The sequence below is a fragment of the Alligator mississippiensis genome, chromosome 9, assembly GCF_030867095.1.
Source record: "Alligator mississippiensis isolate rAllMis1 chromosome 9, rAllMis1, whole genome shotgun sequence".
NCBI lineage: Eukaryota > Metazoa > Chordata > Crocodylia > Alligatoridae > Alligator > Alligator mississippiensis.
Window position 1 is genome coordinate 70,891,002 of NC_081832.1, and position 25,335 is coordinate 70,916,336.

General features: G+C 43.6%; 1 protein-coding gene across 4 annotated transcripts in view; it reads right to left on the reverse strand.

Moving 5' to 3' along the window:
* Window positions 1-21,976: 21,976 nt before the first annotated feature.
* Window positions 21,977-25,335, reverse strand: part of LOC102559843 (core histone macro-H2A.1) — a 55,845-nt gene continuing 52,486 nt past the window's right edge. For all 4 annotated transcript variants that reach the window (XM_006262176.4, XM_006262175.4, XM_014597591.3 and 1 more), the window contains exon 9: window positions 21,977-22,751. In XM_006262176.4, coding sequence (XP_006262238.1) covers window positions 22,586-22,751 — 166 coding nt within the window. In that variant the 3' untranslated portion in view covers window positions 21,977-22,585. The remainder of the gene's footprint in view (window positions 22,752-25,335) is intronic.

Consider the following 25,335-nt stretch of genomic DNA (forward strand, 5'->3'; position numbering starts at 1 on the left):
ATAACATTTGGGACATTTTTCCTACCACAGCATTATCCATCATTGATAGGTACATACAGGTTATAAAAGGTTGAGGTTGGATTTTTGTTTTTACACTATTTAAAAAAAAAAAAGTCTCTCTTATTTGGTGATTTAGGGACTGTTATATGCAGTGCTTTTAGTAAATAACATCTTGCTTTCAATACATTTTATATAGTACAATATGCAGCAATTCTGTATAAGTCCCAAGGAGACATAATGGTTGTAATGGAAATATCGCATATCCTAGTTCTGATACATCAGCTCAGCAATAAAAGGAAACAGGATATTTGCAACTTCATTTTAGCAGGGATTCTGCAGTTACCATGAGAACGTGGATTACTTGGAAATTTGGGTGAGAAAACTCTTTAATGGTTTCACTGGTATCTAATCCCCAGGGATTTACCATTCTTTCACTGCTCTTGCAATAGCCATTAATGCAATGAAAAACAGCAACGGACAAGTTGGTTTCACTCGTGTCTTACTGTTTCTTGCAGACTTTGGGCACAAGGCAGGTCAAACGGCCCCATATATCCGATTTCAAGATTCCCAAAGTTAGATCTGAGCCAGCAGGGGCTGTATTGTGACTGAGACAAACCCATTGTGAACTCGTTTTCCATTGCTTCCCTATTGGAATATGGACAGGGGTATCCGGCTACACCCTATCTCCTCCTCGCTTGCCCCTTTGGGGATGCTTAGCACCTTTCTGAAGTGTTGTGCATTGATTTCCGTGGGTGCCGCACATCTCCAGAAACGAGGGACTCTGTGTGGCTGAGCCTGTCGGGAGGTTCCTATGAATTTTCTTGTAAAAACCTATTCTCAGGATCCCGAGGGGCTTAGGTTACATCACTCTTTACAAATAACACTTTACACAGGATAGGGTTACCATCTTTTACGGAGTTTCCAACTAGACTTGCAAAGTGCCGTGAGAACAATTACTATTACCACCGGGTTATTATTAGTATTTTTTTAAAAGACGCTCATCACTCACGGCTAAAAAAGCTAGGTAAAATCTCCAGCGTAGGTCTTGTGTAATTTAGCCTAACGCAAGCTCAACGTGTTTGCTGTTAAGCTGGAAGTCTGGGCTTGCATGAATTTTGCAGGGCTGTAACAGAAGAAATGTCTTCCTGAGCTGAGGAAGGGTTGGGAAAGGTTCAATGTCAGGGCAATGCAAGGGAATGTGTCTGCCGTGCTGCAATATATACAATATATATGCAATCAACCTGACGGCCTCATCCTCCAGTGGTGGAAACTGTCTCAGCTCCACATGCCCCTTTCACACAGCGGTTTCTCTAGGTTTCACGTAAAGGGTAATTGGACTCCTGAATTTTGTCAGCCGCCTGAGAAACGTGCCTTTTAGGAGAGATGTCAAATCTGGCAAAAAGGATTTTTTTCCCAGGGAGTTTTCTTTTGGGTTCTGTCTTCCCCTTGCAAAACGTAGGCCCTGCGGTATGTCATAAGGAAAGACAAAGGGGAACAAGGAACCCTTGTGGTAGTGGAATAACAAGCAACCCACTTGGCAATTGGCAACATAATGAGGGCTATTTGGATAGACCCAACCCGTTAAATCAAGCTGTAGCCACCTGTTCTCCACTGGGATCACAAGAGCAAACAGGAACGCGGTTCACAGGTGCATCATAAAAGAGGAAGACGGAATTGTTTCGATGCAAATATAAACCTTGTTGCATGGTTGCAGCACTTGATAGAGCTTTAAAATAAATAGCTATTCGTGAACGTTAAAGTGCAGTGTCATTCGTTGGTATTACGCTGCGCGCTGGAAGTAACTTGAATGATTTTGAGCGAGTACGAAGGACACACCATAGCAGCACTTTTTCCCCCAAATCAAGTGATTTCTTATTTACTCGCAGCATCCCCCAGGCGCTGCTCAGAACCATCCTTGTGCTGGCCATCCAGTTTGGGTGGAAGGTGATCCCCATCTCTCAGGTGGGTAAAGTCCAAGGTAGTGACTACAATGGATGCTGCATCTGCCTATCTAAGGGAAAAAACCTCAATGTATGATCCTGGCAATCGAGAATTTAACTGCCTACCTGAGAGGCAAATTCTGCTTTTGGATCAGGGTGGTTCCCATTGAAATTCCTGGAAATTAAGTTTGGGCCTTGAAGTCAAAATTTGGTCTTGAATGTGATTCTTTGAGAAGAAAGGTCTTTTACATCATTACTCCAGAACAAGAAGGCACCTTGTGTGCTGAAGGGGACTATAATAGTTTGCACTTGCAAAGTGTGCTTTGCACTTTGCCCTTACAAGGGATGTTTTATTTGAGGGTCCCAAAGTACTGTAGTAACATTGATTCATTTAGCAGCCCCTGTCGGGTAGAAAAGCATTATTTAAGTTTTCTGGGTGGATAAATGGAGGGAAAGGGATCTTGAGAGAACTGGCAGAGCTGGAAATGGAAGCAGGAGTCCTGAGCATGGCCTTGCACACCAGACCAACTCTAGTGGTTGCCACTCAGTTTTCTGGATCACAGAATTACCTCGCCTTGGCGCACAAGTACTTGGTGTACACTTGGTCAGTGTTAAAGTGAAAGAGAAATGAAATCCCAATGATTTGGATGGGAATATCTACTTGAATACCAGACTTGAAGATCTACTTAGGTCCCTTCCGACCTTACATCTATGAATCTATGCGTCTATGAATTATCTGCACAGGGCAAATCCATTTAAATTTGACTCACACTTCCATGTGTAGTTGGGCTACTTATGATGAGAAGGTGCACCAGCAAGTTGTTGAATTTGTGGACAGAGGAAGGAAGACGGCAGCCCTGGTTGTGGTCCTACTGCAAACATCTTCACCAAAGACTTGTTTCCAAAAGTAAGTGTTTGGGGCACCATATATTTCATGCTGTCGGGCTGTCAGCAAGTGGGTTGATGGATGCTGTCCTTGCAGAAGCAGTGGCTACTTAAGTGAAAGTGCCCTTTATGACTATTGCCATTTATCTTGCCACTTAGGCAAGATGACTAAGCTCCCTCCTTTTCGGGTGTGTCAGTACATTTACTGACTATGATAAGTTACCCTGCAATGAAGGGTTTACAACCATATATATATTTTTTGATTTTGAGACACATATAGATCATGGCAAAAACCAGAAGTCCATTGTTCAATCAATCAAGTTAATCCCGGTGCTCCTTGATAACTATAGCTATCACATTTCAGAGTGATTTTACTGGATATTACTGGGATTACTTGTAGTAGCCACTCAGTCTAGACAGGGGTTTCTATTACAGTGAGCACAGACAAAAGGGTAAAAAATATTAATGCCCAGCTTCCATTAACCAGGCACAAAGTGTGTATCACAGGGTGGATCCTGCTCTTTTTGTTGTGGTCCCCCTTCCCTTGTGTTTCTCTTTCTGTGGGGCAAGAGCTCTTCTTTTTAACAGGTCATCCTAACAAAGGTGTTTGGAGGTGCCTGCAATTCTCACCATTTGAAACTGCAGGGTGGTGGGAGTTTCTTTCCAGTTCAACTTGACACAAGGCATCTCATTGTGATCCCTATCTGAAGTACACTTCAGCTTTCCTGATCTCTCCGTGGGAGCGGACACTGCTTGGAAACCCATGGCGTGTGCGTGGAGTCCCTCTGTGCCATATGCAGAGTACTGTAATGCTAGAAACCTGCCACGGGGAAAGACGATCACAAGACTGTCATCAAGGCTAGCTAAAATGATACTCACTGCTGTTCTGGCGGGGGGAAAAAAGAAGCCATTCAGAATGGGAAACACTCCAGGAACGCTACTCTTGAATAAACCTGGTGCAGCAACGAAACACGGTTCCCACCAGCAGGACCAGGCTGCTGTGGAAAGATAATACTCTTCTGCTGCTAAATAAGGACGGCTGGAGGCTGATTAAAATAAGGCCTAGTTAGCAAGGGACTGAGTGAGGTAATGAGGTTGAATCGTCAAGCATTTCAAACTCGCATTTTCTGCTGCTACTCACGTTCCAGCTCATCTCTTAACAGAAGGGTTAGGAGGGGCCTGTCAGTGGGTGCTGCAGGTTTTATTTTTGATATCGCATAGTTGGAATTGTTGTGACAGTGCCCATCGCAAATCAGACTCAATCAGGCTTACAAAGTGCACTTGGAGGTAGACAAATGCAGGGTCACAGCGGTGTGACTTAAGCAATTTGCTTCCACATGGCAAACCTGCTGTGACCGATCCTCCAGGTCTCTGGGCTCTCGCTCTTTAAGTCCTCTCCCCAAGTCCTGTGAATTTAAATTGAATTGTGACCTGCAAGCCAGCAAGCCTGTTTTAGGGAGCAATTGTTTTACTTCTCTGCAGGAGAGGTTACTTGTGCTTAAAGAGGTGTTTCTGAGGCCTCTGCACTCAAAAGCATCTTTAGTTCGCACAGCCATGCTAGTGATTGGTGTATTTCCAGAATCTCTTGCTTTGCTAAGGATGGGTGAGGAGGTTGATGATGCTGCAGTCCCAGTGATATCTGGGCCCACAGCTTTCCAGGACACTACTAAGCTTGGTTTTGTACTTAGAACACCCTTGTTGCATTGGCCACATATCTCTTCCTGATAGAGCTCTTTTTAGCTGGATGGTGGATTTCGGTAGTTTTAAACATGACATGGTGTGGGATATGAGTTTGCATTGCTACTGCTCGTTTGAGATGTATGGCACGGACAGGTCTTCTGTTTGCAATGTTTGTCTAAGCTGATCAGCAGACAGCCAGAGTAACAGTCTTGGAGAAGCTGCTACTGCAACTTCAGCTCTCCCATGAACCAGTGGATCTATTTATTTTTAAGCACTTATACCCCTTTGCAGAACTATGTAAGCATTTCACAGGCTGCGGTGTTCTTGGCCTCAAAACACTCTTGTAAAGCGGGGAGGTGCTGCCCCCTGCGACTTTGCAGATGGGGAACTGTGATTCAGTGAAGTTAAGTGACTTGTCCAAGGTTACATAGGATGTCGGTGGCGAAGCCCAGAACTGACCCTGGGTCCTTCAACTCCCAGGCTATCCAGAGGACTCTTTTTTTTTTTTGCTGCATAGATGGATTCATGTGTTTGGCAACCCACTGGTGCTTCCTGTATGCCTGTATGCAAACTCGAATACCCTGGTGACAGAGAAAGAGCACCCGGGGGCTTATTCCTGCTGTACCCAGAGAACAGACACTACAGCACTCGCTCCAGCCCTGATGTGATAGTTCAGGATCTTATTCAACCACATTTTGTGAGCTGTTTCCTTAGGGATACTTAGGATCCCTAAGGGATACTTACCTCTCTACCCTTTTTAACCAATGGTTAAATACAGGACCTCTATCCCTCACTGTTTTGGGGAACAACGAGCTTACCGAATTTTTTGCAGGTGCCAATATTACACAACTCACCCCTTTTTGAATGTCACAACATATTGGAGCCAACACCAAATGAACCCCGTGCTAGTGGAGACCACGGAGAGAGGGAGAGATTAGAAAACCTCTTAGTACGAAAACATTTCATATATGTTCAGTGTGTGCTGCCAGGCTGTATAACCTGAATCTCTTTAGAGAGAAGAAATATTGTTTTGTAGTTGAATAAACATAATCGTAAACCATATATGTAATTTGGGGTGATTTTTAATAAAAGTGCTCTCCAGCTTGCAGTTCCCCCTGGTTTAAATGTCATCTCAACTTTTTGGTCAAATAAAATAACAGCCTAGAACAATATTTGGAAGAAAAGGCTATGCTTGGAATTAAAGCAATAGCTTGGCAATGGGAGCCAGGGATTCAGTGGCTTTCACCACCCTTCAGCAAACTTTGACTAATACACGTACATCTGAAGCAAATGAAAAATGAGGCAACATGAAGGAAGGTTTTTTCTGAAACCCCATCCAACCCATACTTTGTTAGAGACACAGCAAACCTTTCCTTTGACTGTTTGAGTTGACATAAAAGCCTTTTTTCTGGATGGCTGGATTTTCAGTCTCTATTTACCACCCTTTGCTTTTTTTCCTATCTCAGTTTCTTTTTTGCTTTTTCCTCTCTATTCTTCTTCTTCACATTTTGACATCTTCCTTGTCCAATTCTTGTCAAGCCCTTTCCACCCATCCGCTGGATCCTTTCACTCATTTTCCAGTTTCTTCCCCTTTCCGATGTTATCTTTTTTCTTGAGTACTGAATGAGCTCTGCTGGCGCTCTCTTTGGGCATGTCTACACGTTCAATTCATGCATTTTTGCTAAGGAGCATTAAATCTAGTACCTCTATTGCGAGGCACCGGAAAAAGGTGCATTCATCTATTTTAATGCACATTAGCAAAAGCACGCTTTTTTTGGTGATGCTTTAATGATCATTAAAATAGGCTAACGCACATTAAAGCCCATGTGTAGAAGCTCCCTGTATTAACCAGGTCTGGTAGAAGGAATGTCTCTTAGCAAGAACCCTTGGCCATGTACTTGGATCTGCATCTGGGAGTGGACCTGAATCAGTGTCCCTCCAGGTAAGGCGAGTGCTTGAAAGCAGGGCTCTGAGTTGACCCATTCCACAGAAAACCTTGTCAATTTTCGAGCATTTGTCAAAAATATCAAATGTTAGGGTGGAACCAAAGAGTCCATCTGCTAATTCCCAATTTAAGCCCATCTCCAGAGGGCTACAAATAAATATGTTTCAGCATGAACTAGGAGAAATGAGGCATAAAATATATCAGCTCAACCGTGGTAGTGTACAGAGTATTGCAATGGCTCCTGGCAAGGTCTTTGGGGAGTATGAGATGAATCCATGAGCTGTCTCTGACCCTGGGAGGTGCAGCAACTCATGGCCTGGATTTCATTAGTTCGATTTAAACCAGAACTACTGGGGAAAAAAATTGAGCGTATACAACGCCAATGATTGTTAAGAGGTCCTTACAGAAAAGTTTTAAGATGGTTAATCTGGAATGGGTCCCATATGCATCCTCCTGACAAGGGCACTTCCCAGCTAGTCCCCTTTGGCTTTCCATCCTGGCTGATATTCTGGTACCTGTTGGGGACATTCGCAGTTGAAGTAGGTCCTTTCATGTAGCATCCTGCAATGGTCTATTATGATCTTCTCTCCCCATCCTGTCTCCAATATACCCCTCTGGCCATCACCACAGCACTTAATGCAGGCTACTTGATGAGACGATGTTAGGAGGTGTAAAGGCTAGTGTAAGATGTGTAAAGGCTGAAGACTCTACTATTTCCATGGAGTGTACCTACCTTGTCTTCCACTTGTACTTCGTGAGCCACCTAAACTCATCCTTTTACTTCTCTTTCCTATTAACCTATTACTCCAGTCACCACCTCGCTACAAATAGGCAGGTTTCAACCACAGTCACATCAAAGGATTGCTTTGCAGGGCTCCCAGCCATGTCTAATGAACTTTTCTGATTTAAACAACCCAAGGCTGTCCCATAACAAGCAGCTGTAAGAAGACTTTCTCCATTATTTTCACTGCTTCTCGAGTACCATTCACATGCTCTGCTGCTGTCTAAAACCAGCCTTGGCTCCTACTAGAAATCATAACAAATCACTATTTGGGATTAGGTTTCTTTTGTTAAACTTATTCATTGTTGCCAATATCAAAACATGCACTGGTTTCATACACAACAGTGTAAAGAGTGGGAGAGGCTGTTGCAATTTCGTTAGTCATCTGGACTCACGATCCTGGTTTCTCTTCTTTAGGCTGACAGTTCAGTCCATAAAAATAAAAAATAAACAAGTCCACTGAGGATATAAATATTTAAATAATAATTAATAACAGTATTAATCTCAGTGGCAGCTCCATTATTTTAAAACTTTTGCTTCAATCCCAAAATGTTTTAAATGTTCCAGATTTAGAGGCTTTTACAGAGTTTAATAAAAACTCACTTTTTGGGTAAAACATAGTTGACAGCTGTAATTGCCCTGATGGTTTCTATTTAAAAAACATGTTCCCTTTCTTTTCACTGCGCCTTGCTGTGGTTGAGACTTTCTGTCATGCCCCTTCTGACTTTCACTTACCACTGCGCAAGTAGCATATCGGTGGCGCTGGGACGTGCGCGTGCGCATTTTAAAACATCCAGATAAAGAGGTGGTTTTGCTTTTCTTTCACTGAACAAACTCCCTAGGCCTGCTCAGTAACTTTCTGTGCTCACAGAGCTGCTAGAAAAGTACACGATGGTGGGAGCAATAGCAATCCAATTCGTAATGCTTGGATACCGGGCGGATGAGAACGCATGGTAGGATGAAGAGTAGGTGGAAACAATTAGAGTGCTCTAGAGCACACTCCTCATTTAGAAAAGAGTTGAGACAAGTGGCAGTGTGGCCAGTGCCTTCAGGGCAAGGGGACCTGGCTCTAATTCCTGCTCTGCCAATGACCTACTGGGCCCGTCGACATGAGATGCTAGATGCGCTGTAGACTGATTCTACTGCGCATTAACATGTCACGCAAAAGCTGTGCTAATGCACTAATGTGCAGTGGAATTAATTTACTGCGCATTAGCATCGCAAAAAGCTGTGCACTGGTGCTACTGCCCAGTAACGCTGATTATGGCGCATGGATTATTACCAGTACTTAATTTAATGCAATGTAATTAATGAATGTGTAGATGCGCCCACTGTGTAGCATTATGCAAATAACTCCACTGTGCCTGTTTCCCTCTTTTGCCCTTTGTCTGATGGCTAAAAGAATGGAAACCCTCTAGCTGGCTATTCTTATCATTCAGAAGGGTTTCTAGTACAACCGGGCCCTAGGCAGTTACCAATAACAATAAACCGTAACCACCACCTGTAATAGGGACGAATGGGGTTCTCACACAGAATACGTGTGACAGTCCCAATCTATTGTAAAATAACATCTGCCATGTAGCTGCTCTGTCACATATCACCTAAAGATATGTGTTTCCCTTCCTCAGAAGATTTGGCTTTTGGATGCCCAGGCGAAAACATAAACGCAGTTCCCAACACCAGGATTAGAACAGATGGGCCAGATTATTCTGAGTGAATAATTTATCCCACAAAATCTAGATCTTTTCTTCTGATTAATGTGTCGGACTTTTTCCTAACTAGAGACTTTTAAGATCCAACTCGTTGTGACTACAGCTCTGCAGGAACCCTGTAACTCTGGGTGGAAGTGAAGCGAAGGCAATTAAAAACTCATCCCTTGCCTAGCTCTAGTAACTGTATGTCTTTACTAGTTTAGCACTTGCTAGGCCATATATACATGGAGGAAGCCCAGTAGTGCTTTTATGTGTATTGACTTAGAGTGCAAACATGTTAAAAAGTTCACTTTCTCCTTTATACGAGTCTATAAAAAAGCTCTTAAAATGGAGTCATAGGGTTTCAATGAGACAAATGAATGATCAGTTTAGACGTTACAGTCTTTTCCTATGGGTTAGTCACTTTATGCTGAGAAATCTTAGGATGCTAATTCAGCTTGGAGAGTTTACTTCATTTTCATGCCACAAGCAATAAGTAATGCCATGAAATATCATCAATGCCTCCAAGTCATGATGGAATAGACTGCTGGGATGCACAAATAGGTATCATTTCTGAAACTTGATACCAGGCAGAACTACATTTTCAGAAGTCCCCAGGCAGTAAAGATTTCTTGTGCATTTATGGAAATTCATGGGCAAAGGCAAACACAAAAAATATCTGGATATTTTTCCAACAGCTATTTGGACACAAATGTACAGAAATAATTATAAACACATGCACAAATAGATTAGCATGTATGCGGAGTGCCTCTTTTTAGAAGAAATAACACATTAACATAGGTTTAGCATTTTGCAAGTGTACTGCATAATTGCAGCTTAATCACTTATTGGTGTGTGTTCTTCCAAAACTGATGACACAAATGTAACGTCACAGCGTTTCTCAACTGGGATTTAGAAAGCAGTAAGACAAAGATACTCACAACCAAACTTTTCAGCATCGATTCCAGCTCTGGAGAATTGATGGAAAAAAAGAAACCAGTTTTAGTGCAGATGGAGTAGGTGTTTGACAGGGTTACAAAGAAGAGCTAGTGATGTCAAATACCCATTGGCTTCAGTGGTAAAAAACAGAATTGCAAGTGCCAATTGGTAATCAGAACATTTCCTCAGTGAAAGACCAAGGCTTTTATGCCTGTGTCTCATCTAAAAATGATATTGTTTAGTGGAAGGGATCAACATATGCACTCCAAAGTGGAGATTAAAGATGTCAGATGAAATGGGAACCTTACCTCCACAGGTTTTGTCAAAGCCTCAGGCTTGCACAATACATCTATCAGGCTTTGTAAAAAATTAATAGCTGAGTATAAACAGAATAAGGCATTGTATGTGGAGGTGTCCCTCTGTCCAGGAATGGTAGGGCATACCCAAGGTTCACATGGCACGCACTTAGGGAGCATGCTTGTCATATGCCAATATGACTCATCTTAGCTAGCGCTGGAATTCAATTGCTGCCAACAATGAGGATATGATATATTGTTAACTTTTATATATTATGACAGTGATGGACAATTATTTGGGCTGGAGGCGCCACGTAAGGCATTTCCATGAGCTGTTGTGGAGTGAGGGTGCTGACCTGGCCCGGTGTGGTGGCAGGAAAAGGGGTGCTGACATGGCTGGAGGGGGGTACTGACATGACCCGGTGCAGCAGTGGGGTGTGGGGGTGGCTATTGGTCCTACCTGGCCCTGGGCTGTCTGCCCTGCACCCACCACTGGGCTTACCAGATGGAGCAGGCAGGTAGGCAGGGTCTCCAGGGACACCGGTCCAGGACCCCTGCAGGCAAGGCGTGCTTGGCCGGGGGATGAGATGAGGTGGTGGTTGGGTGGGTGAGTGGGGAGCAGCATCTGGGAGCTGGATGTGCGGGCAGGGGTAGGGGTTGGGATGCCAAGGGAATGACAGCATGGGGCCAGGGCCCAGGGCAGAGCCGCTCCCTGCTCCCCGCATGTCCTTCTCCGTGGAACCAGAGCTCATCACAGGGATGTGCAGGGAGTGGATTGAGGCTGCCCCGAGCCCCGGCCCCATGCTGTTGCTGACCCACCACCCCAGTCCCACCTGCCCAGCCCACTCCCAGATGCCACTCTCTGCCTTCCTGCGGCCCCATCCCACCTGCCTGGCTGAGCGTGCCCTGCTTGTGGGGGTCCTGGGCTGGACTCCATGGGGACCCTGACTACCCACCTGCTCTGTCTGGCAACCCCGGTGGTGGGTGTGGGGTGGCCTGCCAGTGGTAGCTGGGCAGAGTGAGACAATGCCGTGGAGGCTGTTGGGAAGCCCTGTCTGGCTACCATGCTGCCCCCATCCCACCGCATGCCTGGGAGCGGCAGGGCCAGCTGCATACGCCATGGCCTGAGCTGCTGGCTCGCAGGCCATATTTTGCCCATCCCTGTGCTATGACCTACCATAGGCTTTGATATGTCAATCTTCATCCCTGATGTAATAGAACCGGGAAATGTGCCAGCAACCAGCAGCTTAACTTTTAGCACTCTGCCTAAAGGGAGAAAGATGCAATATTATTACAAAAGCAGAGGTTTAAATTAAGTCTGTGTAATCCTGGTGCACCCACAGCCCTTGCTAAAGTAAATGCCAAGGCAAAAGTTCTTTCTATTCCTAATGGTTGATTCAACTATGAGTATCTTGCCACAGAGGTGCCATAAGAGTGACATTAATGTCCCAGGAAATCAGAGTAAGTTACTTTCTGCTGAGCTTAAAGAGCCACCTTGTTCTGGGCTTCAGCAAATCCGAACCATCTTATTCAGCACAGGCAATAGGGAGGTCATAAGAATGGGCTGCTTCCCTTTCTTGCTTAATTTACATCTCTCTAAACAGTGTGTTTTATTTGGTGCTTTCAATGCTTTGGCTCTTGGTTGTCCACTGCCCGCTTTCTGCAGGGTCCTGGCAGTGAAGGTCCTTTGGAGCCATTTTATTAACAGACCTTAAATGTACTGGAAAGCAGGAGAGTCTTGGGGAAGGGCCACGTGCTTCTGGAGCCTGCTGTCCTCTCCTCCATTACAGCACACAATGAGGTTTTTATCCTGCGGTTTTTCCTGGGAGAATGATGCAAATGTGTTAGCGTCACCGTGGTTCTGTGAAGAGCATTAGATGTGGACATTATTCGGTGAGTTGTGAAGGCCAGATGGCTCCTTCATGTGGATTTATGACAAGAGTCAGGGGAGGGTTCAAAACTCCATGCCTTTGCCTCCATTTTCCCCATAAATAACTTCAGCAGAGTGGACCGGGATGCATGAGGAAGCCCCGAGATCCATGAAGCGCTGTTCTCCCGTCCAGCTTCTGCAGTCTTGGGCTGCCTGGCAGCTTGGCACCAGCGGCAACATCACGAGCCCAGAGTAGCTTCTCTGTGCAAAGTAATGAAACCTCTAACCATGCTGGTGGTGAAAGCTTTATGAGTCCCCTGGGTGCCATTCCTAACCTCATCAGGAAATCACTGAACCCCATGGAGGGCAAAAGGGATGGTACGATGAAAGTACCCAACTCTTCTCTTCTGCCATGAAGGTGGCGTGTGAGGACCATTAGGCCATAAGCGATGTGCGTGCGCTCAAAAGGGTGGGAGACATCGATAAGGGGGAGAAATGGAGGTCGTTGCAGCAGACAGCATCACTGAAACTAGGCTGATGTACACTTGGGAGAATTGGACCCCGGCACAGCCACTGTCAGAACAAAAGGGAGAGGAAGAGAGCTGGCTATCTGCCTTATACTCAGGCTGCCAAGTCCATAGGAGCATTGCGTCTGAACACAGGGTGAGGCCCATGGGCCCATTAGCAGATCCAAGCGGTGAAGAAGGAAAGCCATGGGCAGCCAGCTAGAAATGAACACTCTTGGAAGACCAAGACAGGAGGTTCCTCAGCGTGGAGTACAACACGGAGAGGAGGTGTCTGCACACTGCGCCTGTCAGACCTGCATCGAGTTCAGTTTACGTAACTTCTGCTCAGATCCATGGCGATCCTTCCCTCCTGCATCGCTGGAAACAAGCTCCCGTCTAAGGTTTCATTAAGCAAAGAGGCAAACCAGCTCTGGAATGAGGATCCAGAGCTGAGCAATGCTATGCGGTGGTTGGGATTTGTTGAGTTGTCAAGTGTAACATTAGCATGAGGATGTACATGATGTGGATTTATGGTGGACACGTGCAGGCTCAGAATTGATCGCAAGGGTCTAGTCTGAACAAACAAGCACTCGATACCTATTTCCTTGGGCCAGAACAAAGGAGAACTAATTACATGCAGAACAGCTGCAGCCTCCTTGCAACAAGAGATGACCATCTGATTCTGACCATGTCCCAAAACCAGAGCAGCAACACCTGAGACCTGCCAGGTATAATCATTCTGTTCTCAATTGGTTAGAAATCCCCAGAAAAGGAAATGAGCAAGAATTAGGCAAAGAGCTTGGCTCTACTGTTGCAGAATTACTTAAGCAAATGTGGGGGGAAATATTTCAGTTTGCTGCAACATTTTCTTGGGTGCTTCAAACTTTGCAAAATGCCCTGGAGGTCACAGGCCATTGCTCCCGCTGTGTATTTCTCTTTAAGACGGTGCTCATAAGCAGAACTGGAGCACATGTGTGATGAAGGGTTGCCATGGCAAATGGGTTTTGGCACTATTTAAGACAGAGTTTTATTGCGCAGCAGAATAAATAAGCATGTTAAAGCCACATACAGTAACTTGTTGGCACATATGTTAATGCTCCCAAGGGCTGCAATAACTTAAGCACCCGCCCTTTTAAACATTTTTCAGCATTTTTTTCTTTTTTATTGACTACACGCATATAGCATTAGGGCTGGGAATGTCCCATTTCCACCCCGCTTTGAAGTGTGCAATCGAGGCAGAAAAGGACGACTGTCTAATAAATCATAAAGGGGCATTGTGTGTGAACAAAATGGCTGATTTCCCCTTTCCTGACATACCTGGGGATTCCTCAGAGCAGGACCGGGGGATATATCAGGCCTGATCCTAAAGTGCTTCCACTGAAGCTAAAAGCAGGTTTGGGAGCGTGGAGGCTGTTCTGCTTGGACATGGCCTGCGTAGCCAAAAGGGCTTTTCATAGCTTCTGTTGCATGGTCTGTCTTGCCATGTTGGGTCCTTGTCATGTGATTGCTGTTCCTCTTTTCCCCATCAGTTATGTACTTTGGTTTTAGTTATTTCTATAAAACACATGCTGCCTTCTCCATTCTGCTCCGCACATCCCACATTTATTCCAGGGAATTCCCATGGATTCTGGGAAGTGAGGATCACACATGTAGGGGAAGGTTTGCATTAGTAGAAGAGGATGTGGGTCTACAGAGCTATGGGAGGGGAATATAAATGTTATCTATTCTAAATTAAACTTTATAAAGAAAGCTTTGCTTTAAAAAGTTATTAGTGTATTAGACTGGGCTTTATTAAGTGAAAGAGCCAAGCCAAGTTAGGCAGAAGGTCGGTGGGGGGAGCTGTGAAGCTGGCTCCCTCCGCTGTGGGAAGCTGCGACTCATCTATGCTGGAGATCATGGAAATTTTCAGGAGCAGAACATATTAAATTCCTTCCTGGCTGTCTCCGTATTACTGGGTATATTCATGATGCTGTAGGCATGTTCACATAGCTGCAATCGGATGATAGATATCATTGCATCTGTTTTTCCCTGTGGTTCTACGAATGAGATTTTACATATTTGATTTTATTGGGGCCCAAGTCAACTGCGGCTGAGCAGTGGAAAGGCCCTGGTAGACTTGGGACCAGGTTGCTGGTTGTTGGTGAACTGCAGGGCTCCGCTGAATGGGAAAGGTCCTCCAGATTCACAGCATGGAAAAGGAAAGGTGTGAGGATCCGACCGTTTCACGTGAATTGCTCCCGTTCGCTCTACGACGGGCTGATAGGTTCATTATGTTTTGCAATTTGCTGAATAAGAGAATCGCGGGGGAGCGAGGCTTCTTGCCTAATGTTGATGCAGAGAGGGGGGGGATTTTTGTGTCGCTAGGATGCCTCTTGGGGTTACCCATAGTGGAAGACCTAGCATCTCCTTCTGGTTGTTTGGGTTTGCTTGTAATTAAAGGCTGGTGGAGCTGTCAGTGGCTGTTGACAAATATATTATAACAAAGTTAGGTTAAGCGAAAATTACTTAAGATTAATCCAAACTTGCATGATATCGTTGTCTCTCTTCAGAAGAATGTGCCAGCAGGGAGAAGTACAATTTCTGACAATGTTCTGAGAACCACCTCAAGGTGGAAATTTGCAAATAGGGCTACTGTAGTATGTAATGAGAAGCTGCAGGGCTTTCAATTATCCTACATAGTCTGTCTCTTTGCAGCTTGACTGACAGCTAATTATGCTGGTGCCATTTTTTTGGCAGTGGAATTTAATCTCCCAGATGGAAAGCAAATCAATCTGCCCATTCACTGCAGCTGAGGCATACTTTGGCTCAACTTTAATTTATTCTCCTAAGCCTAAGAAGGCTAGTCATTTCAAGGTACAAAAATATCAAATTTCCTCCGCTAACCAGGCTGGTGAAAAAGTGTAGGAGAGTCAGGATTTCTTAGACTACACTGTGAAATGTTGTCGCTCCTCGTTTTGTATTAGAAAACGGCAATATCATCTCCCCTTGATTCCTATTTGTGAAATCCAGCAGAGAGAAGAGGCATTTATGAGCTGGTTGCTAGTGATAATGGTTAAACATGAGTTGTGGAGGCATTAAGTGGGATTCTATGGAGGAATGAACTAAATCTCTGAAGAGCAGAACACAAAAAGGAGTCGGTGGCAATTTTCGAGTCTTTTAGCCAGTGTGCACTAGTTTGGTTCCCATTGGGTTTCACAGCGGGGATATAAATGCAATCCTTCTACTTACCTGCACTCTTCAGCCCTATCAATTATGCTGCTTTCTTTGAGTTGCTGTTACAACTTTAGGTATTATTGCCCTCTGTAAAGCAATTGCAGAACGGAGTATGTGAGTAGTGACTGCAGGCTATGGGCCTGATTCTCAAGTGCTCGGGACCCAAAACTCCCATCAATGTCATCTTTTAGGATAAAAAGAAAAAAAAAACCTCAGACTCCTATTTCTGGCAGAATCTGGGGTCTTGACAATTTACTGGACACTGTTAGAGAATGCAAGAAGTGAGAGGCTTTTTAGAAAACCAGAGGGTTGGCTAATGAAGAAAGCCTGTTCTAGGCTGGATCAGATGCCCTATTTACCTCAGTCATTACCTGGTACTTTTCAGGGTAATTTCCTAAAAAATCCTCAGATTTACTGGAGATGTACTCGTGTTAGGGAAAGTTTACAAAGAAAGTCTGGTTTTCTTTAGGTTCTTATGATCAGAAGAGGATCTTGCATGTGCCTTGCCCACGTGCAGTGGGTCAGATTCTGGTTTGAGCATGAAAACGGAAGACTTGTATTGAATTCTCTGTAATCTGGTTGAAGGATTACATTTACTCTCTCCAAAATACTTAAGCATTTATAGCTAGGTAGATACTATCTATTTAATATCCTTGGAGCACTTATAGCTGTAGTAACTGAGCCCCTGGTGTGAGCCACTTGAATGTTTTGTAATCATTACAAAATCTCAAACATGACATCTGATCAACTGCGGAAGTCTTCAGAGATGGTCTCTTAATTCATAGTATTTACAAGAGTGCTGGTTAGTGTCCTGTATTGCATTAACATAACATCCTAGATGAACTAAGGACTCTGTGCGGTAGGTTCCCAGTTTGTAGAGATCACACAAAGATTTGTCAATTGAGTCTACAGCAGACCATTACTGTCCTGGTTACTCTAGTTTATGAGCTAAATAGTGATCAATGCTTGGGGAAAGCGGTTGAAATAACTCAGCTTTTTCAAAATAACATCTGCCATATTCTTTGCCCTGCAGTTCTGCCCACAAACCCAGGGGCTGCCCAGATCACAAAGCACCAGTGTAAAGATACTGATGGTGAGATACCTCATTTAACAGGGGAGCTGATACATAATGCATCTTGCAAATGGATTTAAAGAATATGTTATGGCAGTGAAACCTCAAAAGTTACAAAGCCAGGGGGCATTTTTACATGTGCTCCAGGGTTGTGGTGGGGGAGGGAGGTGTGTTTTAATTAGAGTGGGTCTCAGGAGCTGATCTAATTAAAAAGCACACAGCGTCTCATGTATTCAGCATCCCGCACTTCAAAATGGCAGCCAGGGCACTTTAACTAAAGTTCATCTGACGAGCTTCAGTTAAAGTGCCTATGTCACCATTTTGAAATGCGGTGGCTGCTGGAGAGTCCCAATTAGAATGCTCCAGCAGATTTGATTGATTGAGTCTAATTAGTAATTGAGTCTAATAAGTCAGAATAACTAGAATGTGTTGGAACAGGTGTCACACATGTGTAGGGGTGTCCATGAATTATGGAGATGGGGTCTGCATCTAAGAAAAGACAGCAACTTTCTGGCCACCGGCTAAAAAGCATCCTGTTCAATGCTGAGAGCTGATCTGCTGGAAATCTGGCGCCCAGGTTGCAAATAAATATGCTATTATAGAATAGGTATAATCTCCATGAGATGTCCCTGTTGTCTTTCCCACCCTATCATCACCTAGGTTGATCTCCATCCACCTTACCTTCAACCCATGCCCCAGTTCCAGGTACTAGGCAAGAGGCCCAAAACCCCCCATCAGGCAGAAGTAGAAACATAGACAGCAGAACAGTACAAGACCTACCTAAACACTGGAGACATTTTAGCGCTGATCCAGATGCGAACAGTGAAGGTTGGCTCACATCTCTGATTTGCCCAGACACTATAGCCCTGATCCAGATGCGAACAGTGAAGGTTGGCACATATCTCTGATTTGCCCAGACACTAAAACCAAACATCTGAAAAGTTGAGATTTAAAGATGAGTTCAAGTAACTTTAAGTAAATAGAGTGTGATTTGTTACTGAATTTTAAATTAATTACGTGGTATGGAGGGCTGTTCTTCAACAGGGCAGAGAATGTAAGAATCCAAACAGTTATCTACCATGTCATCACTTAAGATGCATGCAATGTAAATGTTACCAAGGAATGTGCCATTCTCAAATGAAGCAAAAAAAGACATAAATGTTATTTGTTATTGCTGCTTCCGTTCCTCTGGAGAATAACAAAGACTTCAGGAAACAAGATTTCAAAGTAGCAGATGATCTGTACAATGCTTGTGAACTCTTGCTCCTGACAAAACTACATTTCACTCACGTTCTCTCTGGGGGTAGAACACTTCTGTCAGCAGCATATTTCAGGTGTGCCTAGCATGGCAACCTGCCTAGGGAGAGAGAATAATCCTAGCATATAAACAAATTATATGGGCTGACAACTGAGTGAGTGAGGTGCTTGGAGGAAGGTATGCTGTAAAATACATACGTAACACAGGAATCTACGTAGTTGTACACACCTTGAAGACAGCGTTAAAATAAATTCTCTTGTACACAAGAAAAGTACTTGGAGTTTCAAACTGCAGGGACAAGTGGAGAATCAGGGTGACTATAATCGGGTTTGAGCCACAATTACACAAGTAACGCAGTTAAAGTCACACAACAGTCTCCATTTTAACCTCTTGTGTTTGAACAGGCTCATGATAGACATGTCAGAAAGAAAACAAGGTTATGAAAACAATTTTATGGCTGAAATTTTCCATGCTTCAGCCCCATCTAAATGTGATATATGTATTTTTGAGCACGTGCAATTAAGTATAAGAAACAAAATGCAAAAAAGTGAATATTCCAAAAGCAATGTTAATTCAGCCAACAATACATGTTCGCTGTGCTTTCTGTTTTTCTTATTAAATGTGTAACTTGATACATTTACTTTTTAGGTGCTAAAATGTGTGCCATTAACTTAGCAGACTGTACTACCTGGCTGAGCTAAGTTTCGCTGCCAAATCCACAACTTAGAAGTGCCAACAACTGGAGAACTTGCTGCTAATGGATTCGTCTCCCAAAAAGGCGAAAGTGTGGTGGGCGTCAGCCCACCAGAAGGTTGCAGGAGGTACCTTAGGGAACACATTGAACCAAATAATCCTCTTACCGTATTGGGTTTAAATATTTAGGTTGAGGGGTCCATTTCAAGCAGGCTAATCATTATTTATTGATGTGGCTTAGAATAAACTCAAGAAAGAGTTATCTATATTGGTACAAAAGAGCAGACAGCTCCATAGCTTTTATAAAGTCAACACCATAATGTCCACCCACTGTGATGGGAGGAGGATCAAGCCCCCGAACCACAAGTAAATTCCCACCCATTATAGAGAAAAAAAGACTAGGCTCAAGAAGCATTTTGACACTGAGATCTAGCATGGTGGAACTGTCTGCCAAGGCAAATTGTGGATAACAATTCCACTGGTCAAAGTGCTGAAAAATGTCTTTGAGAGACATATTCTTCTGTTCCTAAGAGGTAACGGATGTGCTTCACTAATGGCCTTGGAAATTCAAAGGGCTGGACTGTGACTCCCTTACTCATCTGAAGAGAACTTGACTTCGGAAGCGGTCCCCCTGAAATCAACAGGCTGGATCTGGAGTTTGGAGTCTGGAGCGAGTAAGCTTTTCAGAATCGAGGCCAAAGAGACACTAGTCCATATGAGTTGAATGGCACTCATTTGTTTATCTTTCAACCAACAGAAAAATGCTTCCTTTCCTGATGCCGTTGAAGTAATATGAAGTAATATTTGTTAAAAGCCTCTTTGGGGAGGGCTGCATTTGAACTGTTTGGAGACTATCTGGATTATAACTGAAGTTGTATATATTGGATAAAAACATGTTGTGTTTCTCAGTTACTCTTTGGGAAAATAAGACTGAAGAGTTCAGACTTAAACACTGCAGCAATGTATAAACTACGAAGACAAAACCATGGCTGTTGTATGATGCCAAGTGCATCCAAAACTCAATGCAGACGTCCCATCTACAAGGGAGATCCCAGATACACTTAGGATCTGTGCAAACTGCCCTGACAAAGTCAACTTACTCCTGTGCAACAGAACATCTAATCAAATGAAAGTATTCTGCGCTTTTGCTTATTTTGTCAATCCTTTTGGTGACATCTAGTGGAGTTCATATAAAATGCACTGCAGCTGCAACAGACAGAAATTTTATTGTGAAATCCTATACCATTTCAACTGACTGCTTCTACTTCCCCTTCCAGTTTTGACCCCCCTCTCTAAGAAGTGGGAGAGAACACTATTACAGGATAATCAAAGATAACCAGCTCTGAGTGCTCCATGGCCCAAACTTATTATAGGCACAAAATTCATCCCCCAGTAGACTATTATTGCTTAATTATTTGTTTGCATCTATTTATCTTGCATTCCTTTAGAGTAACTTCATAGTAATGCACCCAGGTGACCAGAACTGTAAGCACACAATGATGAATGCAAACAATTTCACCAAGTCATACAAATGTCAACTGAGCAATTTGGAAAATAACTATTCAGAATCAAATTCTTAGAAGGGTCTGATGAAATGAACCTTGCTGACATCAGTGAATGCTGGGTCAGCAAGCTTTGGATCAAGCAAGAATGCATTTGAACTAATGTGTTTCAGCAACAAGTGCAGATTTCTAAAAACTACCAACATATGTTTGCTGCTCAGAAGGTAGACTAATTACCAGAAGTAGGGGCGCATCGATAAAGATATTTTGGGCCAATACCAATGGCTGATTATTAACAAGCCATATTGGCCAGTAATGATCAGACTGCTGATCTGCAGCTCGTAGCTTGGAAAGCAGTGTCTGGCTGGTAAGCCTGTTGGAGGGAAGGGGCAGGAGGGCAGATAGAGGTCCCGATGATGAGGGAGGGAGTGGGGCTGGGGTTGGGCAGGTGCTGCTCAGCCGGGGTGGGGTGCAGAATGGAGCCATGAGCAGCTCATCCGGGGGGCATGGAGGGGAGGGCAGTTCCTGCCACTGCGTGCACCCCCAGGGGAGGCATGGGAGATGTGTGCCCCCTGGATCTGTGCGCGGGGTGAGGGTGGGCTGCTGCTGTGGTCTTGGGTGGGGGTGGCACTGGGTTCTTCCTAGTGGGGGAGTTGGGCCGGGGCTGTGCGGCACTGGGAGGGGCACTAGAATTCACCATAGCCCCTCTCCCAGTGTTACCACCGCTTGTTCTGAGTGCAGCCCCAGCCCCAGCCCACAGCAGCAGCCCGCCCTCAACCCATGCACAGATCTGGAGGGCATACGACTCCCATACCTTCTCCAGGGATGCATGCAGCAGCGGGAGCCACCCCCCGGACAAACTGCTTGTGGCTCCATCCTGTGCCCCACCCTGCTCCAGCTGGGCAAAGCCTGCGCCAGCCCATCCCAGCCCCACTCTCTCACTGTGGGGGCCTCAATCTGCCTCCCTCCACCCCATGCCTCTTCCTTCCAGCAGACTTACCAGCGGGACGCTGCGCGCCAAGCTGCCGGCATGCATGCGGTATTTATAAGGGAGATTATTAGCCACATCAGCCAAAAAAAGTTGATTGCCAATAATGTCAATTTTCCTTTTATTGGTGCTGATATGATATGGAGCGATATATCAGTGCACCTCCAACCAGAAGGCTTCAAAGGAAAAAATCTTTCTACCAAGGGACAGAACTTACATGATTTCATTCCCCAAGTACAAACAGTTGGTTTCAGTGAAGAGGGACAGCATACATGTTAGTTTCAATTGCTGATATGGGAACTCCTGTGGCAGACAACCAGTGCAAACTGGGATCATAACAAAAGGCTGTCTATACACTGGAAAAGATGAGCCCTTTCAAACAAACTGGTCAGTATTAACTTAGTAGGAGCCAAATCAACCAATCTGTATTTAGATTCTCTGTGTAGGTTTGTAAAAATCAGCACTGATGACCAACAAATTACCCACCAAGCTCCATTACTGAAATACTAACAAAAAGTAAGACCACTTAGGTCACAAGGTCTGATCTTGAAAAAAATAGGCTGAGCATTCAGATTTCCAGCTAATGTTAGTAGCTCTGTGGATGATTGGCACCACTAATTTGAGATGCAAGTCCAATGTATTTTATCATCTGTTGAATTGTCTTGAATATTTGCATGCAAAAGCTTTAAAAAAAGTAATTCAAAGGCACACCAAGTGTAACAGTTCAAACATTTTACTAAATCAATTCACACAAATTCCAAATTGTAAATATAATTAAGGACAATGGGGTTTTTTTTTTGTTTCCAGATCCATCGTTAAGACAATAAACAAACACAAATTAGGTTTGTAGCATCTGTTCTTTTAAAAAAATGAAAGGAACGCCACTCAATGTATTGATAAAGCACCACAACACAGTTACAAAATAGGGTCTGCCGTTTCTTTCACAAGTAAAAGACTACATACTCCTAACAACTTTCTTTCTCGATCCATACTTCATTAAAATAAAACTATAAAATCTCCTAGATTACACTAAATTCAGACGATGCCTGGAATACAGTGCATTAACAGCAGTAATGCCAACTATCAGTGCCAACATAAAACATTTTAGAAAGTAAAAACAAAACAGAACAAAAGTCAACCAAAAATATTTAAAGGAAAAAACAAAAACAAAACAAAACAAAAAGGAAAAAAAATAAACCAAAAAACCCCCACCACCTTTATTCCCCTAGATGAGCAAAATTTAAAATACAGGGTGCTCTGCCTCACAATGAGATAAGGATTTTGGGGGGAGATGGGCAAGACGGCTGGTTTTGTAACTTTCTGGGCTTAGTTGGCATCTAGCTTGGCCATTTCCTGAACGTATATCCCTATACTCTCACTGTCAAAGAGCACAAAGTACACGGTCTTGATTGAAGAGGACATTGTCGACACAAAGTAGCTGGAGATGGCTTTCAGGATCAGCTGGGCAGCTGTTTGCTTCGGGAAACCATTTCTATAGGACAGAAAGAAAAAGTAAAAGGTTGTAGGTACATTCTTCAACACTTATATTCAAAAGTCTCAGGGACTTCAGTGAGAGCTTCAAAGAAGGGTACAAAAGCCAGAGAATATTGAATAATCTGATGTAGATAACGTTGTACAAGGTACACTAGGGCAATACAGTAATTACATAAATTAACTGTTCAGAAAGACACAAAAGAACCCCTCAGTTAATCGTCAAACAGGAAATGTGAAAAGAACCAAAGAACAAACTACTTTGATGTTATCTCTGTTTAACAATATAACACAAAAGTAACGGGTTACATTTCCACAATCAGAACAGAGCGAAGAGCAAAAATTGCTCTGGCCCTTTTCACTGGAAAGAAATATTAACAGCATATTTTCAGTTAAAATAGCAAAGGCGATGATGATTTCAAGAATCATGTAAAGTGTTAAAAGGAGCACAGCTTCCAAGTAAGTAGTAAAATAGTTGTGTTAGTTCTGAGCTCTAACGTTTAAGCAGGTGTATGGCGAGTCCTCTCCACTTGACTTTCAACATTGTTCATAAACAAAGTTCTGCACCATACTTTGCATCACACCTAATTTAACACATGCCATTCAGGTCAAAGGTCTATCTCAGCCTACTAGGCTGCTGGACCAGCATGGGGAAGGAATGCCAGTTTCTGTGTGATATAGGCTACAAGGAAGAGATGTGCCTACCATCAGGTCTGTCCACTTCTGACTCTCTATCCCAAATGATCAGGGACTCATTTAGATAGAGCATGATCAACTGGGGGGTACCTTTAGTCTGAATTTAGAGCAAGGCTCAAACTCATATCTATGGAAGCACAGCACAACTCCTTCAGTGCTTTGCCACCACACCACAAGAGTACATATTGAGAAATGTAAAACAACTAAACCAATTGATCCAGTATCGGCTGGAAAGGGTCTGCAATTTCCAAACAGAGAGCTTCGTACGAGCTTGGAATCAATCAACATCTAAAGGGTCTGTCGTCTGCACCTGTAGAAGAAACCATAGGCAAGCAGACTTTGCAGTGTTTTCTGCCGACAGATTTCTAAAGGAGTGAGTTTCAAAGTCAAAGACTGGCCCTGAGAACACCTTTCCTCCAACCCCCTCCAGGTTTACATCCAATGGCTGTTGGCCTGAAAGTTTTTCATCTTATCTTAAATAGAGGTCAAAACACAAGGAGACAAGTCTGACTTCAACATGGCCAGGACCAAAGCAATAAAGGGCTTTATAGGTCCATAACCCACACCTGAATTTACATCTGGAAACGACTTGGAAGCCACTGTCAGCTGCGGTGCTATGTTAGCAGTGAAGCACTGATAAGTAACAGGTCCAGCCGAACACTGAAAGATCTGTAAGTGTAAACCCCCAGTAATATGGCTTAACATTCTGGAAGTGAAAAGGAATGGATCACTTTTTCAAGATGCACACCCAGATGCAATGTTAAGGGGCATGTTATACATTTGTGGACTGGTTTTGCACCATGTACTTATACTTTGTCAATGCTTAATTTGTACTGCATTTTATAACATTGCGTGCAAGTGCCCTAGGTATATATCTACATGAATCTTTGGCTGCTTTACAACAGAACATTGTAATACATTCCCACATCACTTTGTACTGCATTATACTGACAGAAATTAAGTTGAATGAATGGTAATAAAGACATTAACAGAAACACCCTGGGCTTATTTTTTTCCCTTTCTTCCAATTTGTTCTGTAAATTGAGTGGATTTTTTCCTCCTTGTCATGGAACAATAGATGTTTAGGATAAGAAAAAAATTAGCTAGCTGTTTCTGATTATGCACAGGGTCACTTGCAGGCCAGAGGAGTGAAACTCCTACTGGTGCTAGTACGACAGACTAGTAAATTACTTACTTCGATTGCATTTTTTTTCTTCAAGTTTCTGTGATGCTTTATATTGTGTGTGGGAACAGATAAATCGATCCCTCTATGGGACAAGCATAATGGGGAGAAGGTGGCAGCCCATATTCCACATTAAACCTGTGCAGGATACACTACGGTCGCTTTTCTGTAAGGCCTTGGCTAATGCCCTTGAGCTCCTGCCGGCAGAGGCTCATAAGGAACCCCAATAGAAGGCAATGTTCCTTGAGGGAGGAAATTTTATGGAAGGCAGCACAAGAAATCGACTCTATTTGGGTAAATCTCTGCTAGGCAGAAATGGTGTGGTTGGTTGAAGCTATGGTAATTTGAACTTTCGGTGCCTAGTTTGTTATACTGGGTCCACAGACTCTTTACATAAAAGCAATTGTCTATGGAAACAATAGAGCAGATGCACTAATGCAACCAGATAAGACAGATGATCACAGAGAAGAGAAAAGGAGCAGAAGGGATGAAGGGCCAATGGGTTTATAAAGATCTATCTGATGCAGGAAACTATGATGATTATACTCCCTGGCCACAGGTGTTCCTAATGTTCCTATTACAACTTTCCTAAGTACTGCACACAAGTAACTTGTTCTAACTCCAGCTTGTTCCACATATCTTGATTCCGGTTCAATCCAATCTCTTCCACAAAAAGCATTTGGCTCTTGTAAAAGCTCCTGCTAAG